The sequence below is a fragment of the Furipterus horrens genome, unplaced genomic scaffold (assembly GCF_987537825.1).
Source record: "Furipterus horrens unplaced genomic scaffold, mFurHor1.1.pri manual_scaffold_4, whole genome shotgun sequence".
Classification (NCBI taxonomy): Eukaryota; Metazoa; Chordata; class Mammalia; order Chiroptera; family Furipteridae; genus Furipterus; species Furipterus horrens.
This window is the reverse complement of record NW_028327174.1, coordinates 108849650-108876898: the sequence shown is the minus strand read 5'-3', so window position 1 is coordinate 108876898 and position 27249 is coordinate 108849650. Positions and strand designations below refer to the sequence as shown.

Sequence of the window (27249 nt, the reverse complement as noted above, 5' to 3'; positions counted from 1 at the left end):
TATTTCCAACTGAGGGTTGACAATATGTAGTGGAAGGGGAGCCAAGGTAGTAGCCAATTCCACTGTGTTCACTACCATCCTACCTCCAGTGGTGCCAGCTCACACACCCGTTTCAGCCCGGAGCCTCACACCAAATATTTACCATGTGTCAGGCACTGTGCTCATTAAGGGCTTATGTTGCATGATCACATCCAATCCTCAGATTCCTGTGACATATTATCTGTATTTCACGAATGAAGAAGTGGAGGTTGAGAGAGGTGAAGGAACTTAACTAAGGTCACATATCTACTGTGTATTAAGTCTGCACTAGAACTCAGGCCTCTGACAGCAAAGCCTCCCTTGCCTCTTAGCTCCACTACACATTTTCATCTACTTTCTGCTCATTTGTCCTGGGCATTTTCCACTCACAAAGCTCCTCAGTGAATTAATAAAATAGGAGATGCCTTGCTGCTTATAGAATATATGTCTGGGCTGCCACAGAAGGTAGTATTTAGGAGTTACATTCTTGCTTTTTACACTTAATTTTCTTCCTCTCCCACCATGCTTCCGTAACTTTTTTGGTCTTTTGGATCTTCACTCCCATCTTTGGAAAGCAAAATGACTTAGTCATGTTATGTAAGTCCTGGTGGCAAAGATACAGCTGATACCTTTGCAGGTATAAAACTGGAATCAGATTGAGCAGCAACATTTTTTCATTATGAATCAACAATGTAAATTGAAGCCATTCCAGATGAAGAAACAAGGCAAGAAGTGGCAGCTGTTCTGAACAATCTAGCCCTTCTTTTGCACATAACTTACATAATCCAAAAATACAGCATTGATCAAATTAGTATTCAGAAAACTCAGGATCTGAGTGTGTGTATATATATATATATTTATATATATATATACACAAACACACCTAAAGAGCACAGGAAATGTAAGAGATATTTCAGCCAATTCTATTTTATTAGTAATTTATATATTTTTAAAAACGGTTCAGAAAGTCAAAGAAACCTTACAAAATACTATCTGACCAACACATTGAAATCTCCAGACCTTACCACTTGGAGGGTGTATAATAAAGTAGGTGATTTAATGATATTTAATTTCTGATGGGACTGAAAAGTAACAGTACTTTTGAAAAATGTTTTACAGTTAATAAAAAATTTTCAAATACAGTCTCTCCCACAATCCCATGAAACATACATCATTAAGTCTATTTTATAGAGGTAGCCATGGGGGCTTAGAGAGCTGGGCTGGCACCTCACTGTCAAAAGAACGAGGAGTTTCTGGTGGGGGTAGGATGTAAATCCTGGTTCTGTGTGCTGGCCCCAGCACAGCTCTCCTTCCCCATCATTACCCCCTTGGCTTGCATTGGTTCCTTTCCAATGACATTTGGGAGAGAATTTAGCAAATCAAATTGTAGATTTTTATGTTCAGTTCATGAACATTATATTACTTCCTAAGCATTATGATATGGGGATTAGCTTTCAGAAAGCACAGATAATCCTATGATAAATTCAGCTTCTCTGATGGATATTGATCATTGTGGAAAGCTTGTCAGAGCAGAGGGAGCCTTTGGCCTGGAATCTGGAAGATGTTCCTTTGAAGCAGTTAGTTTGCTGTAGGAGTCACAGCACAGATTCTAGGGACCCAAGGCTCAGGCTGAGTCCAGGCCCTGCCACATGCTAACTCAGACATCTTGGGGAAGAATCTTTACTTTAGGTTCAATTTCCACACGTGTTAAAGGAAATCATAGGAGAATCTAACTAGTGGATTTATAAAGACTAAATGAGAATTAAGTGCCACATTTAAATACTTAGTGCTTCAGCATGGCTAAGGATAGCCACCTGCCTCAAAGCATTTTGAGAAAGACAAATAACCACTCAATAGATATTTAAAGATAAAACAGTTTTTAAAAACCAGCAATGTCACATTTAATTAAATTCCCACAGATGAAGGAAAAACATCTTCTTCACAAATGAAGGCAACAGAAGGAAGAAGTAAAATGGAAACTAATTTGAATAATTTCAATATTTGGATTCCTCTTTACATTAACACAGGCACTAAAAGCTACAGACTAAGTGTCCTCTAGATACAAGTTTCTCAAGGTTGATTCATCCTCTTCCCAGGATCAATCAAACCCCTTCCTTAGGTACATCTGAGTTTGCCATTTAAAACAAGTCTTGCTACATTTTTTTGAAACAAAGCAAAACATTCTGTAAATAGATTAACTATTATGCTGAGTAAACATGCCAGAAGGATTTCAAATGAAAACCACGGGGACCGTAGGATTAGCACAAAGTGTCCAAGAGGAAATTTAAAAATAAAACTGACAGTAAAGTCCTAAATCATGTGCTTCTGTGACATGAGACCACCCCAAGCAAACAAATTTAAGGCTTGTGGGCAGAGCACAAGTTGCCGCCTAATGCAAAGGCAGAACTGGCAGAGACTGCAAAGGAATGATTTCAGTTGAAGAAACTACTGTGGGCACAAGGCAAAAATGTACTATCAACCCACTTTTTTTTTCTTTTTCCAGCAAATAAAACTTACCAAGATTATGCCTGCAAAGTAAATTTCTCTCATTCTATATTAGCTTCTTTAATTAAGGCATTCCTGAATTACTCCAAAAGATGCAACCTGAGGAAGTACCATATGGAGTAAAATAATTTCAGAGCTAAACAGGGCTTCCAAAGTTATCTAATTTAGTAGTTCTTATCTTTCTGAGGGGTCAGAAACTTCTCTGGGAAGCAGATGAAAGCCAGGCAACATCTTCTCAGAAATTCACGTAAGGTACACAGAGATATAATCAGGAGTTCCATCTTGCAAAGGTTTGAGGCTTATGAATCTCAGATTAAGAACTATTGATCATGCTCTTTTTCTTCATTTTAAAAGCCAGAAATTGAAACCTGGGAAAATTCAGGGACTTATTTGTCCAAGGTCACATACCTAGGTTAGAGCAGAACTGGTATTTAAATAGTCCCACGCACTTGAGGTCAAGATGCTTTGCCCCACTGTTCTTTAGAGAGAGAGGGTGATTCTCTATACTCTTAAACTCAAAAGTCACTCATATTGCTGTTTGAATTATTAAAATTAATGAATTTTAGCTTAAGGATGGGAACACATTATTTTCAAACATGAAACAATCCAACATTAAAAGTAATATGGCCTAAGCAGTTCTGGGACTTCTATGCAAATAATTACCACCTGGGGTGCTAGTAGGAAACATTAAGGTTCCCCCACCCCACATCCACAAGCTGAGATTCAGTATTTTGAGGTGGGTCCCTGAAAGCTATACTCTTAATACACACACAAAGAGACTGTATTGAGCTATACTTTTAAGAAGTACCCTAAGAAATGGTTCTCAAGTGATACCTCACAAGCACTGGTTTAAAGCAGTCACTTTCAAACATTTTTCATGTTTGATTGATTTTTCTTATTTTGTAACCCAGATACATAAATAAAAGTAGAGTGGCTGGGTGGGCCCTAGGAACCCCTTTGAGAGGCACTGTTCTAGAAGACACAGCACTGGTAATAGGACCAGGAGCTCATTTTCAACACTCTTGGGTCTCAAACTATTTATAAAAGTTTGTCTATAATGTCTCTAAATTCCTTTCAGCTCTGGTATCCTATGATCCTACAACTACCATTACTATCACCACTAACAGCTAATTATTTAGCACCCATTTGCTATGTTTCTAGTACTGCTCTATTAACTTATTTAGTTTTTATTGTTGTTCTATTACAGTTGTCCCAATTTCTCCCCATTGCTCTCCACTCCCACCCCTGCTCCCAGTCAATTCCCACTCTGTTGTCCATGTTCATAGGTCCTTTATACTTGTTCCTTGACTAGCCCCTTCCCCTTCTTTCCTGCCTTCTCCCTCTCCCCCCAAACCCCTCCCCTCTGGTCGCTGTCAGTCTGTTTCTTGTTTCAATGCCTCTGGTTCTATTTTGATCGTTTATTTGTTTTACTCATTAGGTTCCTGTTATAGATGAGATCATATGGTATTTGTCTTCCACCATGGGCTTATTTCACTTAGCATAAGAGTCTCCAGTTCCATCCATGCTGTTGAGAAAGAAGGCATTCTTTCTTTCTGCTGTGTAGTATTCCACTGTGTGAATGTACCACAGTTTTTGATCCACTCATTTACTGATGCATGCTTAGGCTGTTTCCAGCACTTGGCTATTGTAAATAGTGCTGCTATGAACATAGGGGTGCATAGGTTCTTTTGAACTGGTGTTTCAGGATTCTTAGGGTATAATCCCAGCAGTGGAATTGCTGGATCAAAAGGCAGTTCCATTTTTAGTTTTTTGAGGAAATTCCATACTGATTTCCACAGTGGCCACACCAGTCTACATTCCCACCAGCAGTGCACTAGGGTTCCCTTTTCTCTGCATCTTCTCCAGCACAGGTTGTTTGTTGATTTGTTTATGATGGCCATTCTGACAGATGTAGGTCATTATCTCACTGTGGTTTTAATTTGAATCTCTCTGATGGCTAGTGATGTTGAGCATTCTTTCATATATCTATGGGCCCTCTGTATGTCTTCCTTGGAGAAGTGTCTGTTCTGGTCCTTTGCACATGTTTTAATTGGATTGTCTGTCTTCCCGGTGTTGAATCATATGCATTCTTGATATATTTTGGAGATCAAACCCTTGTCCAAGGTCTCATTGGCAAATATGTTTTCCTATATTGTTGATTCCCTTTTCATTTTGCTGATGTTTTCTTTAGCCAAGCAGAAGCTTTTTAGTTTGATGTAGTCTTATTTGTTTATTCTTTCTTTATTTCCCTTGCCCTAGGAGATATATCAGCAAAAAATATTGCTACATGGGATATTTGAAATTTTACTGCCTCTGTTTTCCTTTGGATTTTTATAGTGTCACGGCTTACATCTAAGTCTTTTATCCGTCGTTAGTTTATTCTGGTGTGTGGCATAAGTTGGTGGTCTAGTTTCATTTTTTTCCATGTATCTGTTCAGATCTTCTAACACCATTAATTGAAGAGGCTATTTTTACTCCATTTTATGCTCCTGCCCCCTTTGTCAAGTATTAATTGACCATAGAGACCTGGGTTTATTTCTGGGCTCTCTATTCTGTTCCATTGATCTATGTGTCTATTCTTATGCCAGTAGAAAACTGTTTTGATTAGAGTGGCTTGTAATATAGTTTGATATCAGGTATTGTGATCCTTCCTACTTTGTTCTTCTTTCTCAAGACTGCTGAGGCTATACAGGGTCATTTTTTGTTCTATATAAATTTGTGAAATATTTTCTCTAATTCTGTGAAATATGTCATTTGTATTTTAAGAGGGATTACATTGAATCTATAGATTGCTTTGGGTAGTATGGACATTTGAATGTTAATTCTCCCAATCCATGAACACAGTAATACTTCCATTTATTTGTATCTTCCTTAATTTCTTTCTTCAGTGTTCTATAGTTTTCTGAGTGCAGGTCTTTTACCTCCTTGGTTAAGTTTATTCCTAGGTACTTTATTTTTCTTGTTATAGTAAATGGGATTTTTCCCCCTAGTTTCTGTTTCTGATATTTCATTGTTGGTGTACAGAAATGCCTTCAATTTCTAAATATTGATTTTGTATCCTGCTATTTTGCTAAATTCATTTATTGGTTGAGTAGTTTTTTGGTGGAGCCCATAGAGTTTTCCATGTACATTATCAAGTCATTGGCAAATAATGACCGATTTACCTCTTCCTTTCCAGTTTGGATGCCTTTTATTTCTTTTTCTTATCTGATCGCTGTGGCTACAACTTCCAAAACTATGTTGAAAAAAAGTGGTGAAAGCAGACACCTTGTATTGTCCCTAAACTTAGGGAGAAAGCTTTTAGTTTTTGTCCATTGAGTATGAGGTTTCTCATATATGGCATTTATTACATTGAGGTATGCTCATCTCTACTCCTACTTTGATGAGTGTTTTTATCATAAATGGGTGCTGGACTTTATCAAGTGCTTTTTGAACATCTATTGATATTATTATGTGATTTCTTTCATTTTGTTTAGGTGGTGTATTACATTTATTGATCTGTGAATATCATACCATCCTTGCATCCCTTGGATGAATCCCTCTTGATATGGTGCATGATCTTTTAAATGTATTGCTGGATCCAATTTGCCAATATTTTGTTGAGGATTTTAGCATCAATGTTCATGAGTGATATTGGCCTGTAGTTTTCTTTCTTTGTTGTATCTTGACCTGGTTTTGAAATTATGCAATACACCTGGTGTATGGTATAAGTTGGTAGTCTAGTTTCATTTTTTTCTATGTACCTGTCCAGATAATACTGACCTAATAGAAATAGGGTGTCACAAAAAATGTATCCACACTTTAATAGCTGGTAACTTGCTAAATTTGTTGTTGTTGTTGTTGTTTTAGATTTCACTATTGAGAAATAATGGCTGAAATCAGATTAAGTTTTGAATGAATAAAGTTTATTCTAAAGTGCTACAGGTAGTACGAAAATGCAGTAGGAGTACAAAGACAGGACTGACAGTGTGGTGTGGCTAATCTATGCATTGGTTAACCGGCCCTTTCTTTCTTGCAGGTACTGCAACTGGTGCCACTTCCTTGAATTTACTGTAGGAATTAGTCATGCCATATAGTCACAAAGATTTTCATGATGAGGACTTTTATTTCCAACAGGATGGAGTGTCTCCACATTACTGTCATAATTTAAGGGCCTATCTTAATGAGAACCTGCCAAACAGATTGATCGGGTGAAGAGGTCCTGTAGGTTACCCTGCACATTTGCTAGACTTTTTCCTTTGGGGATTTCTCAAGAAAACGTTTATGCTAAAAAACATGAAACCATTGATGAATTAGGAGTAGCCATTGAAAGAGAATGTGCTCAAATACCAAATGAAATGATTCTTCATGTTTGCGATTCCATTGCTTCATGTTGCCAACAATGTCTAGACCAAAATAGTCATCAGTTTGAAAACAGGCACTAAGTATAAAAAAGTTAATTTATGTAGTTTATTGTGAACTTTGAAAGGGAACTGCATGCTAATAAATACAAACTTAATAATCATTAAAACTGTGGATACATTTTTTTGCGACACTCTGTAATTTGGGAGTGTTCCCTCTTCTTGAATTTTTTTGGAATAGTTTGAGAAGGATAGGAGTTAGCTCTTCCCTACATGTTTGGCAAAATTCACGTGAAGCCATCTGGTCCAGGGATTTTGTGTGCCACGAGTTTTTTAATTACCACTTCAGTTTCACTTGTTGCTACCAATCTATTCAGGATTTTTGCTCCTTCTTGATTCAGTTAGGAAAACTATATGTTCCTAGAAATATGTCCATTTCACCCAGGTTATCAGATTTCTTGGCATATAGATGTTTGTAGTAATTTATTACAATCCTTTGCATTTCTGTGGCATCAATTGTGATTTCTCCTCCCTTGTTTCTAGAGTTATTTATTTGGGTCCTCTCTCTTTTTTACTTGATGAATCTGATTAAAGGCTTGTCAGTTTTGTTTATCTTTTCAAAGAACAAGCTCCTGGATTTATTGAACTTTTGAATTGTTCTTTTAGTTTCTATGTCACTTAATTCTGCTCTGATCTTGATCATCTCCTTCCTTGTACTCACTCTGGGTTTTGTTTGTTGTTGTTCCTGTAGCTCTTGTAGATGTAGCGTTAGGTTGTTTATTTGAGATTCTTCTATCCTTTTTAGGTAGGTTTGTATTGCCATGAACTTCCCTCTCAGAACTGCCTTCTCTGTGTCCCATAGGTTTTGGGCTACTGTGTATTCATTTTCATTTGTTTCTAGAAACGTTTTTGAGTTTTTCCTTGATGTCATTAATTTAATAGCATGTTATTCAGTCTTCACGAATTTGAATGTTATTTATTTATTTTTTTCTTAAGGTTTGTTTCTAGTTTCAAGCCATTATGATCTGACAAGCAGCTTGATATGATTTCAATTTTCTTGAATTTTTTGAGGCTTGTTTTGTGTCCTACTATGTGGTCTACCTTTGAAAATGTGTCATGTGCATTTGAAAATAATGTATATTTTGCTTCTTTGGGATGGAAGTTTCTGTATATATCAATTAAATTCATTTGATCTAGAGTGTTGTTCAGTGCCACAATATCCTTGTTGTTTCTTTGCTTGGAAGATCTATCCATTGTTGACAGTGGGGTGTTAAAATCCCCTACTATTAGTGTGTTACTGTCAATGTATTTCTTGAAGGCCTCCAAGATTTCTTAATACATTTGGGTGCTCCAGTGTTGGGTGCATATATGTTTACAAGAGTTATATCTTCTTGATGGATTTTCCCTTAAGTATTACTTTTGGGATTTTCTCAAAGTATTCTTTGTCTCTTTTTATGGCCTTTGGTTTGAAATTTATTTTCTCTGATATGAGTATTGCTCTCCCATGCCTGTTTGCTTGAAACATTTTTTTTTCCATCCCTTCACTTTCAGTCTGTGTAGATCTTTTGTTCTGAGGTAGGTCTCTTTTAGACAGCATATAGGCGGGTCATGTTTTCTTATACATTCAGCTACCCTATGTCTTTTGATTGGAGCATTTAATCCATTTACATTTAAGGTTATTATAGAAAGGTACTTATTCATTGTCATTTTTCCCTTTGTACCTGTGTTTCCCTCTCTCTCTTTCTTCATCTTCTTAAGGCAGTCCCTTTAGCATCTCTTACAATGCTGGTTTAGTGGAGATGTATTCTTTAAGCTTTTTTTGTCTGGGGAACTCCTTATATCACCTTCCATTTTAAATGAGAGCCTTGCTGGGTAAAGTAGTCTTGATTGCAGGCTTTGCTTTTCATAACTTGGAACATTTCTTGTCATTCTCTTCTACTTATAGTGTTTCTGTTGAAAATCAGCTGATAGTTTTATCAGGTCTCCCTTGTATGCTACTAGCTGTTTCTCCCTTGCTGCCTTTTAAGATTCTCTCTTTGTCTTTGAAATTTGCCATTTTAATTATGATGTGTCTTGGGGTGGGCCTCTTTGGGTTCATCTTGACTGAGACCCTCTGTGCTCTCTGGACTTGTGTGACTTTTTCTCTTATCAAGTTAGGGAAGTTTTCTGTCATTACTTTTTCAAACAGGTTTTCTATGCCTTACTCTTCTTCTCCTTCTAGCATGCCTATAAAACAAATATTATTACATTTCATGCTGTACTGCAACTCCCTTAAACCCTCTATATTCTTTTTCAGTTTTTTTTCATTTTGTTGCTCTGTCTGGGAATTTTTTTTTACCTTGTCCTTCAGCTCACTGATCCAATGCTCTGCTTTATTTAGTCTGCTCTTAGTACCTTGTACTGTGTTCTTCACTTCAGAAATTGTTTTCTTCATTTACTCCTGACTCTTAGTGATAGTCTCTATATCCTTTCTCATGCTGTGTAGTTTGCAGTAAGTTCCTTGTAGTTTCCAGAAGTTCTTTGCAGTTCTCACTGAGCTCATTGAGGATCCTTATAACCATTATTTTGAACACAATGTATGATTGTTTGCTTGCCTCTACTTCATTTAGCACTCTTTCTGGGAGTTCCTCCTTTCCTTCTAGTGCTGTTTCTTGTCTCCCTATTTTAGGTGACTCTTCTTGTTTGTTTCTGCTTCTTAGATTGATCTTCTTTGAGTCCCTGTCTTCATGGTGTGACCTTCTGTGGTAGGAGGCCTGTGGGATTCAGTGTTGTAGTCTCCTTGATCTCCTAAACTTGATGCTCTTGGGATGTCCTTAATGACATTCATGTGGACTATCTGGTTATAATCCGGTTTTGGTTGTTGTTGGGCTATTCTTTGGTGGGTCCTTCTCTCTGGATGGCTGACTGAAAGTCACTCCAGCCACCATGCCTTGTATGCTTTTGTACAGGTGCTGCCAGAAAAGAATCAAACAGCCCAGAAAAGAAACCCATACCTGCAAAAATAATTTCCACCCACAATAACACTATCAACAGCAAATGAGCCAGTATTAATAAAGGTGTAAAGAGATTAAGACTATTATGAGAAATGAAAAAAATGAAATGACTATCTGAAAGAAGAATGATTTTGAGAGGGTAGAGGGAGGAGCAATAATAAGAATAGGGAATAGGGACAAAGCAATGGGAGAAAGAAAGTAAAATTTACATCATAAACAAAAAGGGAGGGAAGAAGGCAGGATAAAGTAAGAGAAGGAAAGTGTATTATATTAGATTTAAACAGAAATTCAAAAATATACATATATATACATATGAACAAAAAAACAAAAAAAGAAAGAAAAAGAAAAGAAAATATAGGAACCAAATTGGAGAAGAAGATCTACCCCAGCACTATCAACAACCAATGAGCAAAGATTAATATAGGTGGGATGGGAATAAGTGAAAAAAGAAAAAAACCTTAAGAGATGTCTAGAGGAAGGGGAAATTATTTTGAGATGATAGAGGGAGAAGGAACACTAAGAGTGGGGAAAGAAAACCAGGCTAAGACAGGAAAAAATTCAAATTCAAAACAAAAAGAAAAAAAGGAAAGAAAGGAAGGGAGGAAGGAAAAAAGGAAGGAAGGAAGGAAGGAAGGAAGGAAGGAAGGAAGGAAGAAAGAAAGAAAGGAAGGAAGGAAGGAAGGAAGGAAGGAAGGAAGAAAGAAAAAAGAGCAGGAGGAAGGCAAAATGTAGTAGTAAAGGGGAAGGTAAAATTTGAGATTTGAAATACAAAAATAGTGAAGATCTAGGAATAAAATTGATGAAATGCCACAACCACCACCAAATGCACAGCCAACGAGTAAAGATTAATTAAGGTGCAGAGGGAATAAGGGTATTTTAAGAATGGAAAAAGAATGTGAGATGACTGATGACAAGAAAAATGGTTTTGAGAGGCTGGAGAGGAAGAAATAGTAAGAGTGTGGAATGGAAACAAGTCATAGCAAGAGACAAAAGAGAATTTAAAATGAAAACAAGAAGAGGAAATAAGAAGGTAAAATGGAGTAAGAGAAGGAAGGGAGGTGCACAATATGAGATTGAAATAAACTATAATATAAAAGTTAGTGACTTGATATGCACAAACTTAAAGGACAGGAAATGAATGTTAAGAAGCTATGCAGTTGAGAAAATAACGCTAATCATGAAGAATACCATGGTGGAATTTGTCTCATTAAATCTAGTGTTTATCACTTTCTTCTATTTCTGTATCTGCCACTGGTGAAGTCAGATGGGGTCCAAGTCTAGCCCTAGGCAGCCTGTTTGAGACTACTGGTGATCTATAGTCTGTGGCTGTCTCCTTCAGTTGTTAATCTAGTCAGTCTGTAATTAGCAGCCAGGCATAAGAACCACAGGGTGGGGCAGAGTAATTCCTGCAGCTGGGGCTATTGCTTCTCCTCAGGCTGATGCCACTTGGAGGTGTGTGCTCTTTCTGAGCAAGATGGCTACAGCAGTACAGGGAATGAGTCAGCACAGAGATCCTATCAGGTGCTCCCTCAGTTCTCTCCCCAAAACCACTGTCTCCAAACTCTCTTCAAGTGTCTCTAGTCCACTCTTCCTCCCCTTTGCTGGAGCCCAGGCTAAGTGGCTGCAAATGAAATTTTATATGTTGGTCCTTTAAGAGGATCTCTGTGTCTCCAGCTGTCTATCTACGGCAGGCAGAAACCCTGTTGTTTTTCACAGCTGGATGTTATCTGGGTTCCTTTCTGGCTCTGATGCTATAGGCTGGGGAGCACAGCTTGGGATTTAGACCCCACACTTCTCAGGGGGAACCCCCTGGGGGCTGATATTTCCATCCAGCACTTCGGCTGCTACCCATGGGAACCCAGCCAGCCTTCTCATGACTGTTTCCTCCACAATTCCTACCAGTTATGTTGTGGTGAAGTGGTGAAGTGGTTTCTTCTGTCTGTCCATAGTTATATGGCTTCTCTCCAGCTACTGTTCAGTTGGTTATTCTGGATGATTTCTCCACAATTTAGTTGTGATTTTAGACTGGTCTTGGGAGGAGGTTAGTGTGGCTACAACTTACTCCTCTGCCACTTTGGATCTCTCTCTCTCTCTCTATTATTTAATTCTTGGAATCACTCTTGAGGTAAAGTACTATTAATTGATTATACCAATGAGGAAACCAAGGCACAAAGAGATCATGTGATAATAAGTGGGGTAAAAATGTATGTATGTATTCTTTTATTTAATCTAACCCCCAAAATTAGGAACTAGGAACTGAAATTTAGAAAGGTAGTTACTTATCCAATGTCAAAGAACTTGGATTTAAAACTCAGGTCAAAATCCATTCTCTTAACCAATATATCTGCATATGTTGGGTTCCACATTATACCATGAAATCTTTTAAATGGCACCTATTTATGTATTGTTTCTGCAATGTAGTGATATGAATTCATATATTCATAGAGATGGCTTACCTCCCACTTTGAGATCAGAAACTAGTTTATATTTTTCTGTTTCCAACTCCATGAAATACAGGCTGTGCATTATGTACCTCATTGTTCAATTAGAAATGATCTTCTCAGTTCTATTTTTTTATTAACTTGACTTTTTTCAGTAATCTGAAGTAAACATGCTAACTTCACTAGATCAACTCTTGAAATAAAAAATTTTCCCAAATTAGTTGATTGAGGGGAGATAAAACCTCCTTTCAGTTTAATGATTTCATAGTTTTCTTTGAGGCAAGGAAATATATTTTACTGTCAATATTAATAAGCATCCCTTTCTGGGCACTTTTCTCTTCAGTGCTTCTTGCCATTTTCCATTGTATCAACAGATAGGTAACAGATTGAAAATAAGCAGGTGGTTAAAGACAAGAATGGAAAACCTTAGAAAGTGCTTATAATACCTACATACGCCACTTGAAAATACTGATTTGACATTTCAACAGGAAGTGGTGCTCATTAAGTAGTTCTCCTCAAACGCTTAGCAAAAACTAATTTTTCTTAAATGCCATGTTACTTTTGGATATGCTCAGCCTGTGTTTAGATACATCATCATCTTTCAACTATGATTCATTGCCCACATATTTGAAATTTGCTCCCCAGAACCAATGTAAATCACTCCAGCTTATTCTCAGCTCCACAGTTACAGCAGTAGCCACTTAAGAGCTCTAATTACCAAGTTGTGACCAATTTAAGCATATATTGGAGACTAATATTAATCTGACATTCATATAAATCTATAAAACATAGATAATACTAGTCATAATAAAAACTGAGATTAAATCAAAGTTAACGCACTTTGGTCTGTCATGTTTGACAGAACAGGTCATCTACAGCAGTTCTTAAACTTCCTTTCAGAAATGTCTCAAACATTTAGATGCCTGGAGCCCTTCCTCAGATCTATTGAATAAGTAGGGCCTTGACATCAATAATTTTAAAAAACATCGCAGGTGATTACAATTCGCACCACAGTGGAGCACATCCTTACTTCATTTATCAAGCAAACGTTTAATGAGTGCCTTCGACCAATATGAAATTAGAGTACAAACATATATTTTCTTTTTAATATAATTTCTTGGGTCACAAACTAATAAGCAACTTGATAAAAAGGACCTTAATCTGTGTTCTGTTTTGTTTTTTAAGTTATTCTACCCCACCCCCATCGCTACATTCAATGCCTAGTTGGGCATATAGCAGGCAAATGCTGCACTGCTTGGATCACCAGCCCCTCAAATAAAACACGTTACTTCACCTTCAGGTGTTGCATCAAAGAATGCTTTTAAACTTACACCCTCTGGATTCCTTCTAAGAAATTTGCATAAGTTGCATGGGTGGGTGTGTCTGTATATGTGGGTGTGGGTGTGTGTTCCTAATTCCACACCAAGACTAAATTAGCAGGACTCTGACCATAGCACTAAACTTCTGTTTGGAAGTTCAGCTATGAATCCAAAATAAAACATATAAACCAGGAAATGTATATCAAGAGTAGAAAAGATAAATATCTCAACTATTACTTTTCTTTCTTTTCTACATGTTATAAAAACCCCGATTTCTTTATTAGCCTCACATCACCTCTGTTCTCTAACCAATGTTCAAATAACTAAGTGCTCTTGGCTATTTTGAACCAGGAGCTTACAAAATGCCTTTCAAGTGTTGTTCATCCTAAAACCACACTCCATAATTCAAATGAGCAAATAAAACCTCTCCAAGATTGTCACAGTTGGAAACAGTACATTCTAGATGTGGTATGCCCTCTGTGTCTGTGGTCTGCATTTTAAGAGAAGCATGGCATGAAGCCACAATGCCTATAGGCACCAGTGAGAAATGGCTTTTGCTGAGGGAAGAGTTCCAATGTGGCAAATGTGAGAGATGAGTCTGGTTAACATTTGAGCAACAACACTCCTCCAACTATGTTCAGTGAGGGAGCAAACGTGCACCCACATTAATGGGCTCTTCCAGCTGCTGGAAAGGGGAGAATGGCCACCTCAGATCTCCTCTGCTTGTTAGAGAAAGGTAAGAAGGCACATGGAGGAGAAATAAGACATGCTGCAGAACCCACTAAAGAGCTTATGGGGAACAAGCTATTGGGGGCACATCAGCACACAGGAACTCTCCAGTGTCCTTCATTGCCTGTGAATGAAATGAAAAGACTAGCAAAGAAAAGAAGTCAATGTAGTGACGTGCCATGGGCCAATTTTACCAACAGGTTCTCTATGACCTTGCATACTTTCCTACACACTCTCTCTGTGAACCATTTAGTTAACTCAACGATTTATGTCCTTGTCTTAGAAAAATACCAGTTTGGAGCAAGAAGAAATAAAATCATTTTGAGAAAGCATTAAAAAAAATGTCATAGCTATTAAGAGCATCCTTTACTTACCAGTTTTGTGACGTCTTTCACATCATCGGTGACACGGTTCATGCAGATCCCTGTAGTTCTGACAAGAGGATTCAAGAGGAGCAGTTGAAGATAAATGCAAGTGATAATCCAAGTCTAAATGGAAAGAGAAAACCACTGGTAACCATCAGTTAGTATCTGTAATCACTTAAACTATTAACACCTTACGCCTTCATGTGGGAAAATGCAATTTACCAAAATTAAAAAATTTATTGCGTCAATAAAGTTAAGTGTGGATCATTCAAACTATGCTGACCCAAATTTTAAAAAATTCTCAGTTAAATATGGTTTGGATTTTTCACTTCAGTGACATTACTGTTAACTTTTGTCAAAAAGCTTTCTACAGCCTATTTATACCAGCAACTGGAAATAACTTGTGGCAACATGTAACGGCTTCATCACTTAAGGTGTTTTATAAAAACTAGGGAATGTGTTAAATTCGTCCCTGAAGGTACCAAATGAAACTTCCTCTACTTAAAATGTGGACTGTTTGGCAAGTAGCAGCATTACCTTGAGCAGTGTTTTAATCCAATAATCCACAATAGTACACAAGTTCAAAGGAGGGAGAGAGATTTTGGGTCTAGGATAGAGTTTAACCGAATTTGTGAGACATCAAAAGAATCATAGTTTTGAATCAAAGCTTTTTAGCTATTTAATAAGGAAAACTACTTCCCTAGTCAGTAAGAAGACATTCTGGAACCCTAGCATGAAGTAATCTCTCTCACACACTCACACACCTCTCTTGGAAAATAACACTTCAAACCATGTATTACAGTTACTTTTATGCATGACTTATGTTTTCTTATTACACTATATTTTAAGTTTTTAAGAAATTGGGCATGTGACTTTTTTTTCAGTACCTTTACAATGTATGACACAGTACCTTGCATATAAAAAGCTCTTAATAAATATTTCGCTGGATGAATCAGTGATCAAGGTAAAAATAATCTAATGCTTCAAACGGAATACTTATGCGTTGAACACGTGTTATAAGACAGGGATAGTACCAGTCATTAGAGAAACAAAGGTGACAGAGATGCCCTTGGAACTAAATAAAGAACACCCAAACCTAAGGTAAACGCTTTGGGAACACAAAGGAGGACAACAATTAATCAATTAATCTCAAGGGGGAGAACCTGTAGCAGGAAGTCAGTGTGGAGGAAAGCCAGAGAGAAAATGTGACTCTGGCTGGATTTTGGAGGATGAGGGGGAGTTTGCAAGAGTTGACAAGAAAAGGAGGACAATTCCAGGAAAAATAAACAGCGTGAGCAATGCACGGAGATGTGAAGGTATTCCAAAACGTAAGAGGGCCTTTATGAGTTACATCTGTCTATGGTGTCTTAAAATTACACAAAGGCCCTTATGCACAGGGCTAGAAATCTTCCCTATTTTAGGTAGCTAGCTATGTATCAAAAGGAACAAGATTATTGTTTTAATTATTGTTTTAATTAATATCTGCAAGCTAACTAGTATTATACTATTACACTGGACCAAATGATAATAACCATTTAGTAAAATTTCTAAGACTACAATGCTACCGACATAGATAATAGTGGCTTGTAAACAAAATTAAAACCCTTTTATTGTTTTACTGTTGTAATCTTTTAGCAGTAATCCTGCTTAATTTTGTTTAAGGCTATTTTGAGTACTATGGAGTCACATTCTTCATATTACCATCTCCTTTGGACCAAAATTAAGACTAAATTGTGTATGTGATTTCTGTTTGAGGGATTCTTCTTACTGGGATATGCCAACATATAAAATTACCCCTAATCACTTAGTCGGCCTTCATAGATGTAGATATAATTGATTAAACTCAAGCTTTCTTTTACATTATAATTGTTAAAACCTTATGCCCCCCTACCTTTGAAATATATTTATTCAAGACTCCATTTTCATGATATGACTTGTGAATCCCCCCAAAGAACCTGGTAAATGGCCAGTCTCACTAATGACCATATTCATATTCTAGGCTCTAAGGAATAAAAAGACAAATTTTGTTACTTATCTTTACCATGCCCTATTCCTGGCATTGAAGAAACACTAAGCAAACATCTATTCATTCATTCATTCATTCATTTAGAAAATATTTACTGAGCATCTAGTGTGTCCAGGCACTGTTTCAGATTTTGAGACATATTAGTAAAAAAAAAAAAAAAAAAAAAACAGAGAGGGGCAGTTTATCTTCTAGTGAGGGAAAGTAGATCATATCAAAAAGCAGTAAGTAACTAGATTATACAGAATGTCAAAAGCTGTTTAGTGCCATGGAAAAAGGAAAATTTGGCCAAGGTAAAGGAAATAGGATTAAAATGTCTACTCTGCTGCACTAGCAGTAGTGTGGTCTCGGTTCAAGTGGACAATCACACTCACAAGGAGTCAGAGGCTTCCCTCAGCTCCAAATGCACTACTGAACTTTAGAACAGGACACAGGACAGGCAAGGAAAAAGTATGCCCAGCACCAAGCAGAGGTCCGCATATCAATGAACACTAGGCGACATGTATGGTGATGATGGGTGACATTGGGTGGGCAGAACCACTTTTTGGGTTTAGACCTTGCTAGTTGAATAGCCCCTTCAAGAGCATGTGATGGGCTTCCATCCATTCTCCATCACAGCTACCTCCCAATAGTAAGGGTCTCAATGATAAAGTGCATACCGGTACTAACTCTGCTACCTAGAAATGTCAGCAGGATTCTCTTGGAGTATAGCTATACTCCTATACATAGCCTAAATTCTTGTTGCAGGGATTAGAGAGTGAGCAAAATCCTCAGGCATCCCTGAGTCTAGAGAAAAGGCCCCAGAACTGTTACTTGTTTCTTTCCAGGACTGCAGTATGTGGGGAAACAGCCTAACATTTTAAGCAGGGTGGTATCTGGTGGTGCCTCATTGAGAAGGCAATATTTTATCAAAGTTTGGATGGAGCTGAGAGGATGAGCTATGGAGGTATCTATGGGAAGAGTAGTATTGCAGAGAGAAGCTGGTGCAAAGGCCCGAAAGTCTATTAAAGGAATCCACATTGTTTAAGGAACAGCAAGACTAAACGGGGGGCAGATGATAATGTCAGAGAGAATGGAGAGTTGGATCATGTAGAGTCTTCTTCCCCATTGTTCAGACTTTTGATTTTTGCAATGAATGAAACAGGATTCATTGCAGGATCCTGAGCAGGGGAGATATGAATATATTTAAATTTGTTGAAAGAACTCAGGAAATGTCTGGGAAGAATATTTACTTGCTTTTTTTCCTCCATTTCATCTGGAAGCTAATGAAAATCCACTACCAGTCCCAAATGTAAGGTGTGCCACTGAGGAAAAGGTGTACCTCGTGACTCAGTCATGTAAAATAATGTGTGCAACCCGTGTCTGGGTCCACTTCCGTCTCTTCCTCCAACTCTCCAGTCCTGTGTATACCTCTGTACAAAATAAAAATCAACCCTTTCTGTCACGTATAAAACAAAAAGACTGGTTTGGCAGTTTCTTACAAAACTAAACATATTTGTACCATATGATCCAGCAATCATGGCCATTGGCATCTATCCCAAGATGCTGAAAACTTATGTCCAACCAAAAACCCTCACACTGATTCTTTTAGCAGCTTATTCATAATTGCCAAAATTTGGAAGCAACTGTGATGTCCTTCAGTAGATGAATGGATAAATAAAGTGTAGTACATCCAGACTAGCAATATTATTCAATGCTAAAGGGATGAGCCATCAAGATGTTAAGCTATCAAGATGTTAAAGACAAGGAGGAAATGTAAACACATATTACTAAGTAAAAAATGCCAATGTGAAAAAGCGGCATACTTGTGATTCCAACTACAGTGACTCTCTGGAAAAGGCAATTTGTAAGATAGTAAAAAGATCAGAGATCGCCATGGGCTGGAGGGGTGGGAATGAATAGCAGAACACAAAGGACTTTTAGGGCAGTAAAAATACTTGGTATGACACTGTAATAGCAGGCACATGTCCTTCTACATTTGTCCAAAATCACCAACAGTGAGCCCTCATGTAAACTAGGGACTTTGGGTGACTAAGATCTGTCAACCTAGGTTCATCAATTGTAACAAATGTGTCATTTTGGTGGGTGACATTGAAAATAGGGGAAGCAATGCTGCAAAAAAATAAAGTCTTAAAAAAAGATTACTTGGATTATTGTGGTAAGAACAGTTTTAGGTTAACAATAACTGGAAACAGACTAGTTAAGGGCTATTGCTCTAATCCAAGCAAGAAAGGATTGTAGCAATGCTTTGACCAGAAGTGGTTAGATTCTGGATGTCTGTCTCCTCAAGCCTGAGCCAGTACAATTTCCCGACAGTTGGAATGTGATTCAAAAGAGTCAAAAGTGACCCCAAAGATTCTGGCCTGAGCAACAGGAATGGTGGTGTTGCCAACAACTGATATGGACAAGGTTGAGGATACAGAAGGTTTGGAGGGCAGATCAGAAGTTGAGTTTTAGGTGTGCTAAATTTGAAGTGTTTTTGAGATATCCTACTGATGATACCAGGTCAGGATATTTGAATCTGGATTAAGGAGGGAAGTTGGGGCTGGATATATCAATATGATAGCCTTTGATATAAAAATGGAATTTTAACCAAAAGAGAGGATGAGATCAAGGGATTGAGTACAAATATAAAAAATAACAACAAGGATTGATCCCAAAGTGCTCTAGCCTTAACAGCTGGCAAAAGATTGAGAACTCACAGAGGAACCTGAAAGAGAAGCCAAAAAGTAGCAGGAGGCCAAATATTTTTTTTTTTTATGTCAAACTATGTCAAATACTCACAATAGGTCAAGTAAGATGAGGACTGAGAACTGACCACTGGGTTTAGGGAACAGACATCACTGGTGACACTGATCATATCATTTTTATTGAAGCAGTTCTGGGAAAAAGCCAGTCTGGAGTGGATTTAAGAGAACACAGGAGGAGAGTAATTACAGTGAATATAGACAGTCATTTAAAGGGCTGTCCTTCAAAGGGACCAAACAAACAAAAGCGAAGTGGGGCGACGGTTGGCAAGAAATTGGGGGGTTATTTGTGAGATGGTAGACGTACCAGGACGTCCATATGCCTGTGGGGCTGATTCAGGAGGCAGGTGCAATCGGCTGTGTGGTCAGAAGGCCAGGAATGGCTTGAACAATGTCCTGAAGAAGGCAAGAAGGGGTAAGAGCTGAATCTCAAGTAGAGGGCAGCATCAATATTATTGTTTGCATCAGTTATATACAAAATCTGTAAAAACAGGGCTTTGGTCCTTGTGTATAAATCTCTTTGGTCAGGACTGAAGTTAAATCTGTTAACTTAATACACTCAAATATCCCAAACAAACCTATATTTCTTGAAGCACTTTATTTTAAAGCTATTAAATAAACCCACATAGTAATTTTATTTTATATATACTTCACTACTGGTAAGGAATATTTGCCTTTCATAAAATTCAACAACTCACTCAGCATAAGTAAACATTAGGAAGGAAAGGCAGTCCTGAGAACTCTGCAGAGCAGCAGCAATACCTCTTTTGTCAGTATTCTCAGGAGAGGGCTGAAAAATGGAGCTTACATCTTTATATGGAGAAGTAATTTTTCAGTAGTATTGACTCTATATAGAAATCTTCCTAATATTTAGCACATACAATTCCCTGATTTCTTAAACCATGGGTAGAAATATTAATCTTTGCTTTTCTTGATGGGTCAAACTCATCATATAAAGGGAAGACTAAGTAAAAGAAGGCAGATATAGAAAGACAAAGGTTGCACGATCTAACCTATATGTGGGATCTAAAAAAGTTGAATTCATAGTAATAGACAGAAGAATAAAACGGTGGTTACCAGAGGCTGGAAGGTAGAAGAAAAGGGAAGATGATGATCAAAGGGGTACGAACTTTCAGTTTTAAGATGAGTAAGTTCTGGAGAACTAACGTACAGCATAGTGACTAATTAATAATACTGCACTGTGTAGTTGAAATTTGCTAAGAGAATAGACCTCAAATGTTCTCACTCCCCCCCCCCACACACACAAAAGGTAACTCTGAGGTGATGGATATGATATGTTAATTAAATTGTGTTAAACACTTCACAATATATGCATATATTAAAACATCATACTGTACACCTTAAGTATTTATAATTTCTACTTGTCAATCATACTTCAATAAAGCTGGGGAAAAATACATCTCAGTTACATAGTTGTGCCTATCATCCTCCAAGTAGCTTCAAATGGTTTAAGTGTCTGTTTTAAAATTTTTATTTTAGTCTTTGTCAGTTTGTTTCTCAGTTTACTTGTTAACATGCTCATTTCTAGCCTCCACAGGCTTGATGGCAAAAATAGCACTTCGCCCACCATGGATGCTTATGGTAGGTGGAACAGTAGCAAAATGATGGCCCATCCTAATTCTGGCCACTCTCATGGCAAAATGGACTTTGCAGATGTGATTAAGTTAAGGATCTAGAGATAGAGTAATTATCCTGAGTTCTCCAAGCCCATCTAATCAGCTAGGTCCTTACAAACAAGGAACCTTTCCCAGCTCTGTTCAGAGAGATTCAATGAGGAAAGAAGGGTCAGAAAGATGTGACATAAGAACTTGATCTGCTATTGCTGGCACTGAAGAAAAAGGACAGGGTCCAGGAGTCAAGGAATGCAAGTCGCTTCTGGATGCTGAAGAAGAGCGAGTTAACAGTCTCTCTTAGAGCCTTAAGGAAGGAACACAGTCCCACTGATACCTTAATTTTAGCTCAGCAAACCCCATTTTGGATTTCTGAATCTCCAAAACTGTAATAAAGTAAATTTGTATTGTCTTAAGTCATTAAATTTGCCGTAACGTATTACAGCTGCAATAGAAAAAATAAACTTACTTTCGGAATGAATGAATGAATGAATGAATGGACAGTTGAACAACACTCAAGCTGTTTCTGGTAAGAAAAATCAACTGCCTGTCAGTATGCTGAACCTCCTACCCCCGCTTTAAGATAAGCAGCTCCCCCCCACCCCCCGCTCCGTTTTATTTGTTCATGCTTCTGAGTAACATTTCGTTTGAACAAAGGTTTCCAAGGGCAAGAATGGAGGGGAAAAAATGCTTTTGAAAACCGGTGGTGCGATGGCAGAGTACAGAACATGTCTCCAGAAAACCTCTGAGCCCCTGAACGTGGCACAAGCCAGTTAATCCCTCTGAATAGCTGATTATCAGTCTCTCAAGTGACAATAATTGTAAATTCTCCTCACCCGCCTCAGGGAGTGGTGATGAGAATCAAATCAAAACTGTTCAAACTACAGGTGCTATGGTTGATGGGTTTTGGATTGCTAGGAAACCGGGGAAACAAGTGTTTCAAAACTGTTTGACTAAAACTGTCATAGAAAGGACTTTGTAAGTTGATCCTTCATGAACAGACCATGACCTTTACTACATGGGCATTTTTGACTTCCATTTTGGGTTCAGATGCATTTTTCAATGTATTTCTTAGTTCTGTGTGTTGTGTAGTTTCAGTCAAGGGTCCACTGATTTCCAATTAAGGTGTTCCAATATATCAACAAATATTTATGTGTTTTATTTCTCTTCCTCTACTTCTGGAAGCTCCAACAAGGGTTGACGGGTGTCTAAACACGTGGGCGTATGCATACACACATACCCATTGGTGACAAGGATGAAGCAAATGTCCCTGTGTTTGTGATTTCTTTAAAATGTATCTTTTTAGTTTGCGTCATCATCTCACTGTTTTTTTCTGTAACGTTCTCTGCTTTTGCACATGAATTTTTCTTTGGCTACTTTGTTTTAGTATGATACAACTTTTCAGGTCACGCTCATTGCCTGATAACCTTTCAGTTCATGATAACCTTTCATTGCATAGACATATTGCACACAGTTCTAGATCTTTTTATTTAGAGACATTTATTAAGTGTCCCCCCATATAATCCCCACAACATACACAATTTCAATAACCTTTTCATTGCTAAAATTTGCCTTCAAATTATTTACATGATGAGAAAACTAATGAGAAATCTGTATGCAATGTTAGAACTGTGTGACAGAAACAGTCCTAGCAGAGGGAAGTAGTAGTGACTAAAATTCATACTCAATCATGAATGACAGATAAAGCAGGCCTTTTATTGGGGGGGGGCAGGTTTTAACAGTGGCAGATAGGACTGGAAAGGTACGTTAAAGGCGGTGGTTGGGTGGGTAGGAGAAAAGTTACAGGAAGATGAGGCTGGAGCTTCAGAAGGCAAAGGTCTTACATAAATCTCATTTTTGTTGAGAATCAATCTCAGCAGACCCCAGTGGAATATTTATCCAATCATCAGTTCTTCCTGAACATAAGAGCCTTCCTTACAGTAAAAAGCCACATGCCAGGAAAAGGAGCTGCAACACCCCTTAAGCAAACTGTTTACTTGATCTCAACATGTGTTATAACACAGAAGTGACTTTTCAGACTTCTTTCCTTTGGTAGAAATGAACATGTGTGCAGCCCAAGAACATCAGGGGAACATATGCTGTCCAAGAAACCAACAGATTCCAATCTTCTAAACTTGGAAAAAAATAAATTTTCCTATAAGTGTGAGAAGCGATTTTAAAATATGCATCGCTAGAATCCACATTACAGACTCCTCAAAGTCAAGAAGGTATTGGATTGTCTGTGTAGCTCATTTTCTTTATGCATAGACCTACAAAATGGTATTAAGACTGCCCAGACAAAAAAGCAGCTGCTGCCAAAAACAACATCCATCTCCTCTTTCATCTTGAATGCCAGTTAGAGAAGCAGGCAGTTGCCTTGTAGCCCCAGTGTGCTTTGGAAGAGAGCCAAGAGCCAGGAAAGCAAGTTACCAAGACACAGGTACAGTAATCAGTCCCAAGTTCTTCTCTTCTGAGTTCATATGAACCATAGTCTTCAAAAATAATCTTGAAGAAAACCCACAACAGATTCTTGTTCAGTAAATAACCACTTAATTCCATATGACCTCATCCTTCAGGTTTTTTAGTTTTTAAAAATTTACCATTAAACACTAAGAGAAAATACCTAATCTTCCTATACAGACTCTTCCCTAGTGATTGTCCAGTAATCTCAAAGAGGCAAAGGAACACTTAACAGTCTTGTTTGTTTTTGAAACTTTATTGCTATCAGGAAAGCAGATGCTAACAGTACAGCTAAGTGAAACTCAAACCAGCTTAAAATCCAAATTGGTACACTAAAATCTTATGAAGATACTCTTCACCCTCTTTCCATGTAGATCCTTTTGTGAAGAAATTAAATAAAAAGTATTTTTAAATATGAATAATCACTAAAATATGCAGTGAATATGATCTCATAACAAAAACTGACCATCCCAGAAAGGAATTGCTTAACATAAAAAGGCAGATGATGGCTTTAATGTAAAAGAAGAAATTAAGGATTTTGTTATTCAATCTACGGGAAGATCATCCTATGATAGTCAGTCCTTACTCGGTATGTAAATATTATTTAAAGGGAAAATAACGCACATATATTGACTCTGACTAAGGGCCACAAAAAGGATGAACAGTTTGCAGATATTATTTTATATAGCCTTCCCATCAACCAGGTGGATATTATTACCACATTTTGCTGGTGAGTAAAACAGGATTCAATGAAATTAAGTAACTCGCTCATGGCCACTCTGCAAGTAAATCCCCAGGGTGAGTTTTAACAAAGAAATACGCAGTATTGGAAAGAAAAGTACTGGACTAGTCAGAAACAAAACTGATTTCATTCATATTTAATGAACTACTTAATTTTACTTAAAATGCTTATGCCTTGGAAGGCACATGGGTCCCTTTGTCTAAATCAATTTCTAATTGAAACCACAATGCCAAGTTATTACTAGGTTGAGTAAACAAATAGTGCAGGTAAATCAAGTTACACTTTGCTGTAGCTTAAAGAAAATCACATAGCTAGCGAAAGGGGAGGAACCCCAAAAATAAATTGATAAGCTGTTCCTTCTGACACAATCAAACTGAGTGCTGTCAGACTTTTAAGAAGAGCTATTCATTCAATAAACATGTCTAGGTACCTCATAAGTAACTAAGATAAAGCCACAGAAGATACGGTCTCTTGGCCTCTGGAAGTTTAAACTATTAGGGACTGTAGCAGGGCAATAGACTGTGAGAGGGAAAGGGCACAGGAGGGACAGGTAAACCTGACTTTGGGGGCTGGGGTGGAAATTGAGGAAGGGGCTCAGAGATAGCTCCAGGGAGGAGATGGCATTTTCTTCAAAGGTAAGTAGGGAGTAGCTAAATGAAAAAGAGCTGGGTGAAGAACCCCTGCCAGAGGAGGCAGTGGGTGCCCACAGAGGGGAAGGTACATTTTCACAGATCTTCAGGTTTATGATACCATTGAAAAATGAGTTTCAAGGAAAAAGCATTATTACATGAGGCTAGGGAAATGTGCAGAGGCCCTCCCAATTTTGCTAATTGACTTTTTTATTTTAAAGGCACTGGAGCTCCCAAAGGACTTTAAGCTGGGAGATTATTTCATTAGAAACAATGCATCTGATTTATTGTTGAAAGGTTTATCCGGTGTCAGGATAAAGGACAGAATGGGGGACAGGAGGCCAATTAGGAGGTCACTGAAATCATCCAGAGTTGAAGTGAGAAGGACCCCAACTACGGCAGTGGCAGTGGGAATGGAGAGAAAGACACAAGTTTGATGGGTTGTGGAAGTCAATTGGAAGGACTTGGGTGACTTACAGAAAGTAAGGGAGGTTAAAAGTGGAGGAGTCTCAAATGACTTCCAGGTTCCAGGTTAAGTGACAGGAAAAGTGGCGCTGTTCATTGAGCCAGGATGAGAGGAGAGGGAGCAGCTGGAAACTGGGATTTATCACCCCAAACTCTGAAGAATCGCACCATATAAGGAGGAGAAAGAACTATCTGTACAGGAGACGAGAGAATGAGGAGCCAAATACATGAAAGACAGATTAGTTGACTGTGGGGTACTGTGGCCAATGGAAAAGAACATACAAAACAGAGAGAACGATCACTAAAACAAGCACTAAAAGATGTCAACCTGATGGTTGTTGTGGGTACCTAATGGAGTTGACCTTGATGAAGACAGTTGCCATGGAGTGAGTCAGACCATAGTGGATGGACCACAGGGGTAAGTGAGTATACAGAAATTTCAAGGGTCTAACAGCTGGCCTGGGTTGTATCTGGAAGGGCTAGAAAGTTAACTTCAGTCTTTGGAGAAGGGAAGATAGCTCTAAAAGACTGGGGCTAAAATGAACTAAGCCTTCCTCTTTCTTAAATAGTCTGTTCATGAGGAACACCATATCTATGTTAAGGAGAGCCACAGAAGTTCAGAGGCTTTGTCACTGTATGAAAATCCCTATTAATGACCTTTACCTCAGGCTAGAATCTAGGGTCTAGGCATTCAAATTGTGTTCTTATATTTGATAGGGACAGACACTACAGAATAAGCATTTGTGCCAGCGGTAGAGACCATTTCATTCAAAACAATGCTAATATATGTCATTGGTTACTCATAAATACAGGTCTTTAGCAGTTAAATAAAAGTAGAGGGAAAAAATCTCCCTAAACAGTATAATCCACTGTATTTTAGAAAGATGCTAGTTGATGACTAACTCTCTTATGAGGGTGATGATATGTAACAAACAAAATAAGACTAGAAAACTTGTAAATGCTAGCCCAATGTTGAACCTAGAGGTACATATCTGTTGCCAGTTATTTTTGCTATATGAATATATTTTCAAAGAAATAGAAGAGACAGACCCCCAACATTGGCTAAGGTATAGGAACGTATATCCACATACCGAGTTTCAGCACTCCATGGGAACTGGTTCTTTTGGGATGACATTGTTCACTATGTCAAATAGTTGCTCCTAACATTGAACCACCACAATAAGCTTTCCAAAAATAGCTACAAAAACATAAATCGTAATTAATACTCTTCCAACTATGTGACTCACTTCTGAATGGAATACTACTTGGCCATAAAACAAAGAAAATTTTACCCTTTGTGACAGCATGGCTGAACCTGCAAAACATTACGCTAAGTGAAATAAGCCAGTCAGAGAAAGACAATTACCACATGATTTCACTCATATGTGGAACCTAATGAACAAACTGAATTAACAAGCAAAACAGAGACACAGACTCATAGATAGCGAGCACGTGACAGTTCTGGGGTGGGGTAGAGTTCAAGGATTGAGCAAAAGAGAGAAAAAAAAAAGAGAGAGAAAGAACTCATGGATAGGACTTCTGGCCAAGATGGAGACATGGACAGACACGCTGAGTCTCCCTCTACAACTAGGAAAGAATACAACTACCTCAAAACTAGAAACAATCAGAAGTTTCAGAAAATCAAACTGCATCGAAGTTCAACAAACAAAAGATAAAAAGAAGAAATACTCATCAGAACAGGTAGGAGGGGCGGAGCCAGGGCGGAGAGGACATGGTGTGGTAGTGGCAGCAGCGGTGGTGGCAGCATCAGCAGCAGGCCAGCGGAAAGCACAGTTACACATTTTAAAATGTCAGGAGGGAAACCTAGGAAGCATTCCCAGC

At 38.0% G+C, this 27249-nt stretch overlaps 1 protein-coding gene across 2 annotated transcripts in view; it reads right to left on the bottom strand.

Moving 5' to 3' along the window:
- Nucleotides 1–27249, bottom strand: part of KITLG (KIT ligand) — a 99189-nt gene that overhangs the window by 48147 nt on the left and 23793 nt on the right. Inside the window, exons 2-3 of one of the 2 annotated variants that reach the window (XM_090273904.1) lie at nt 19788–19876; nt 14720–14833 (exon numbers count right to left, since the gene is read on the bottom strand). In XM_090273904.1, the coding sequence (XP_090130030.1) occupies nt 14720–14833; nt 19788–19799 (126 nt within the window). In that variant the 5' untranslated portion in view covers nt 19800–19876. The remainder of the gene's footprint in view (nt 1–14719; nt 14834–19787; nt 19877–27249) is intronic. The other variant, XM_090273903.1, reaches the window with a different exon arrangement.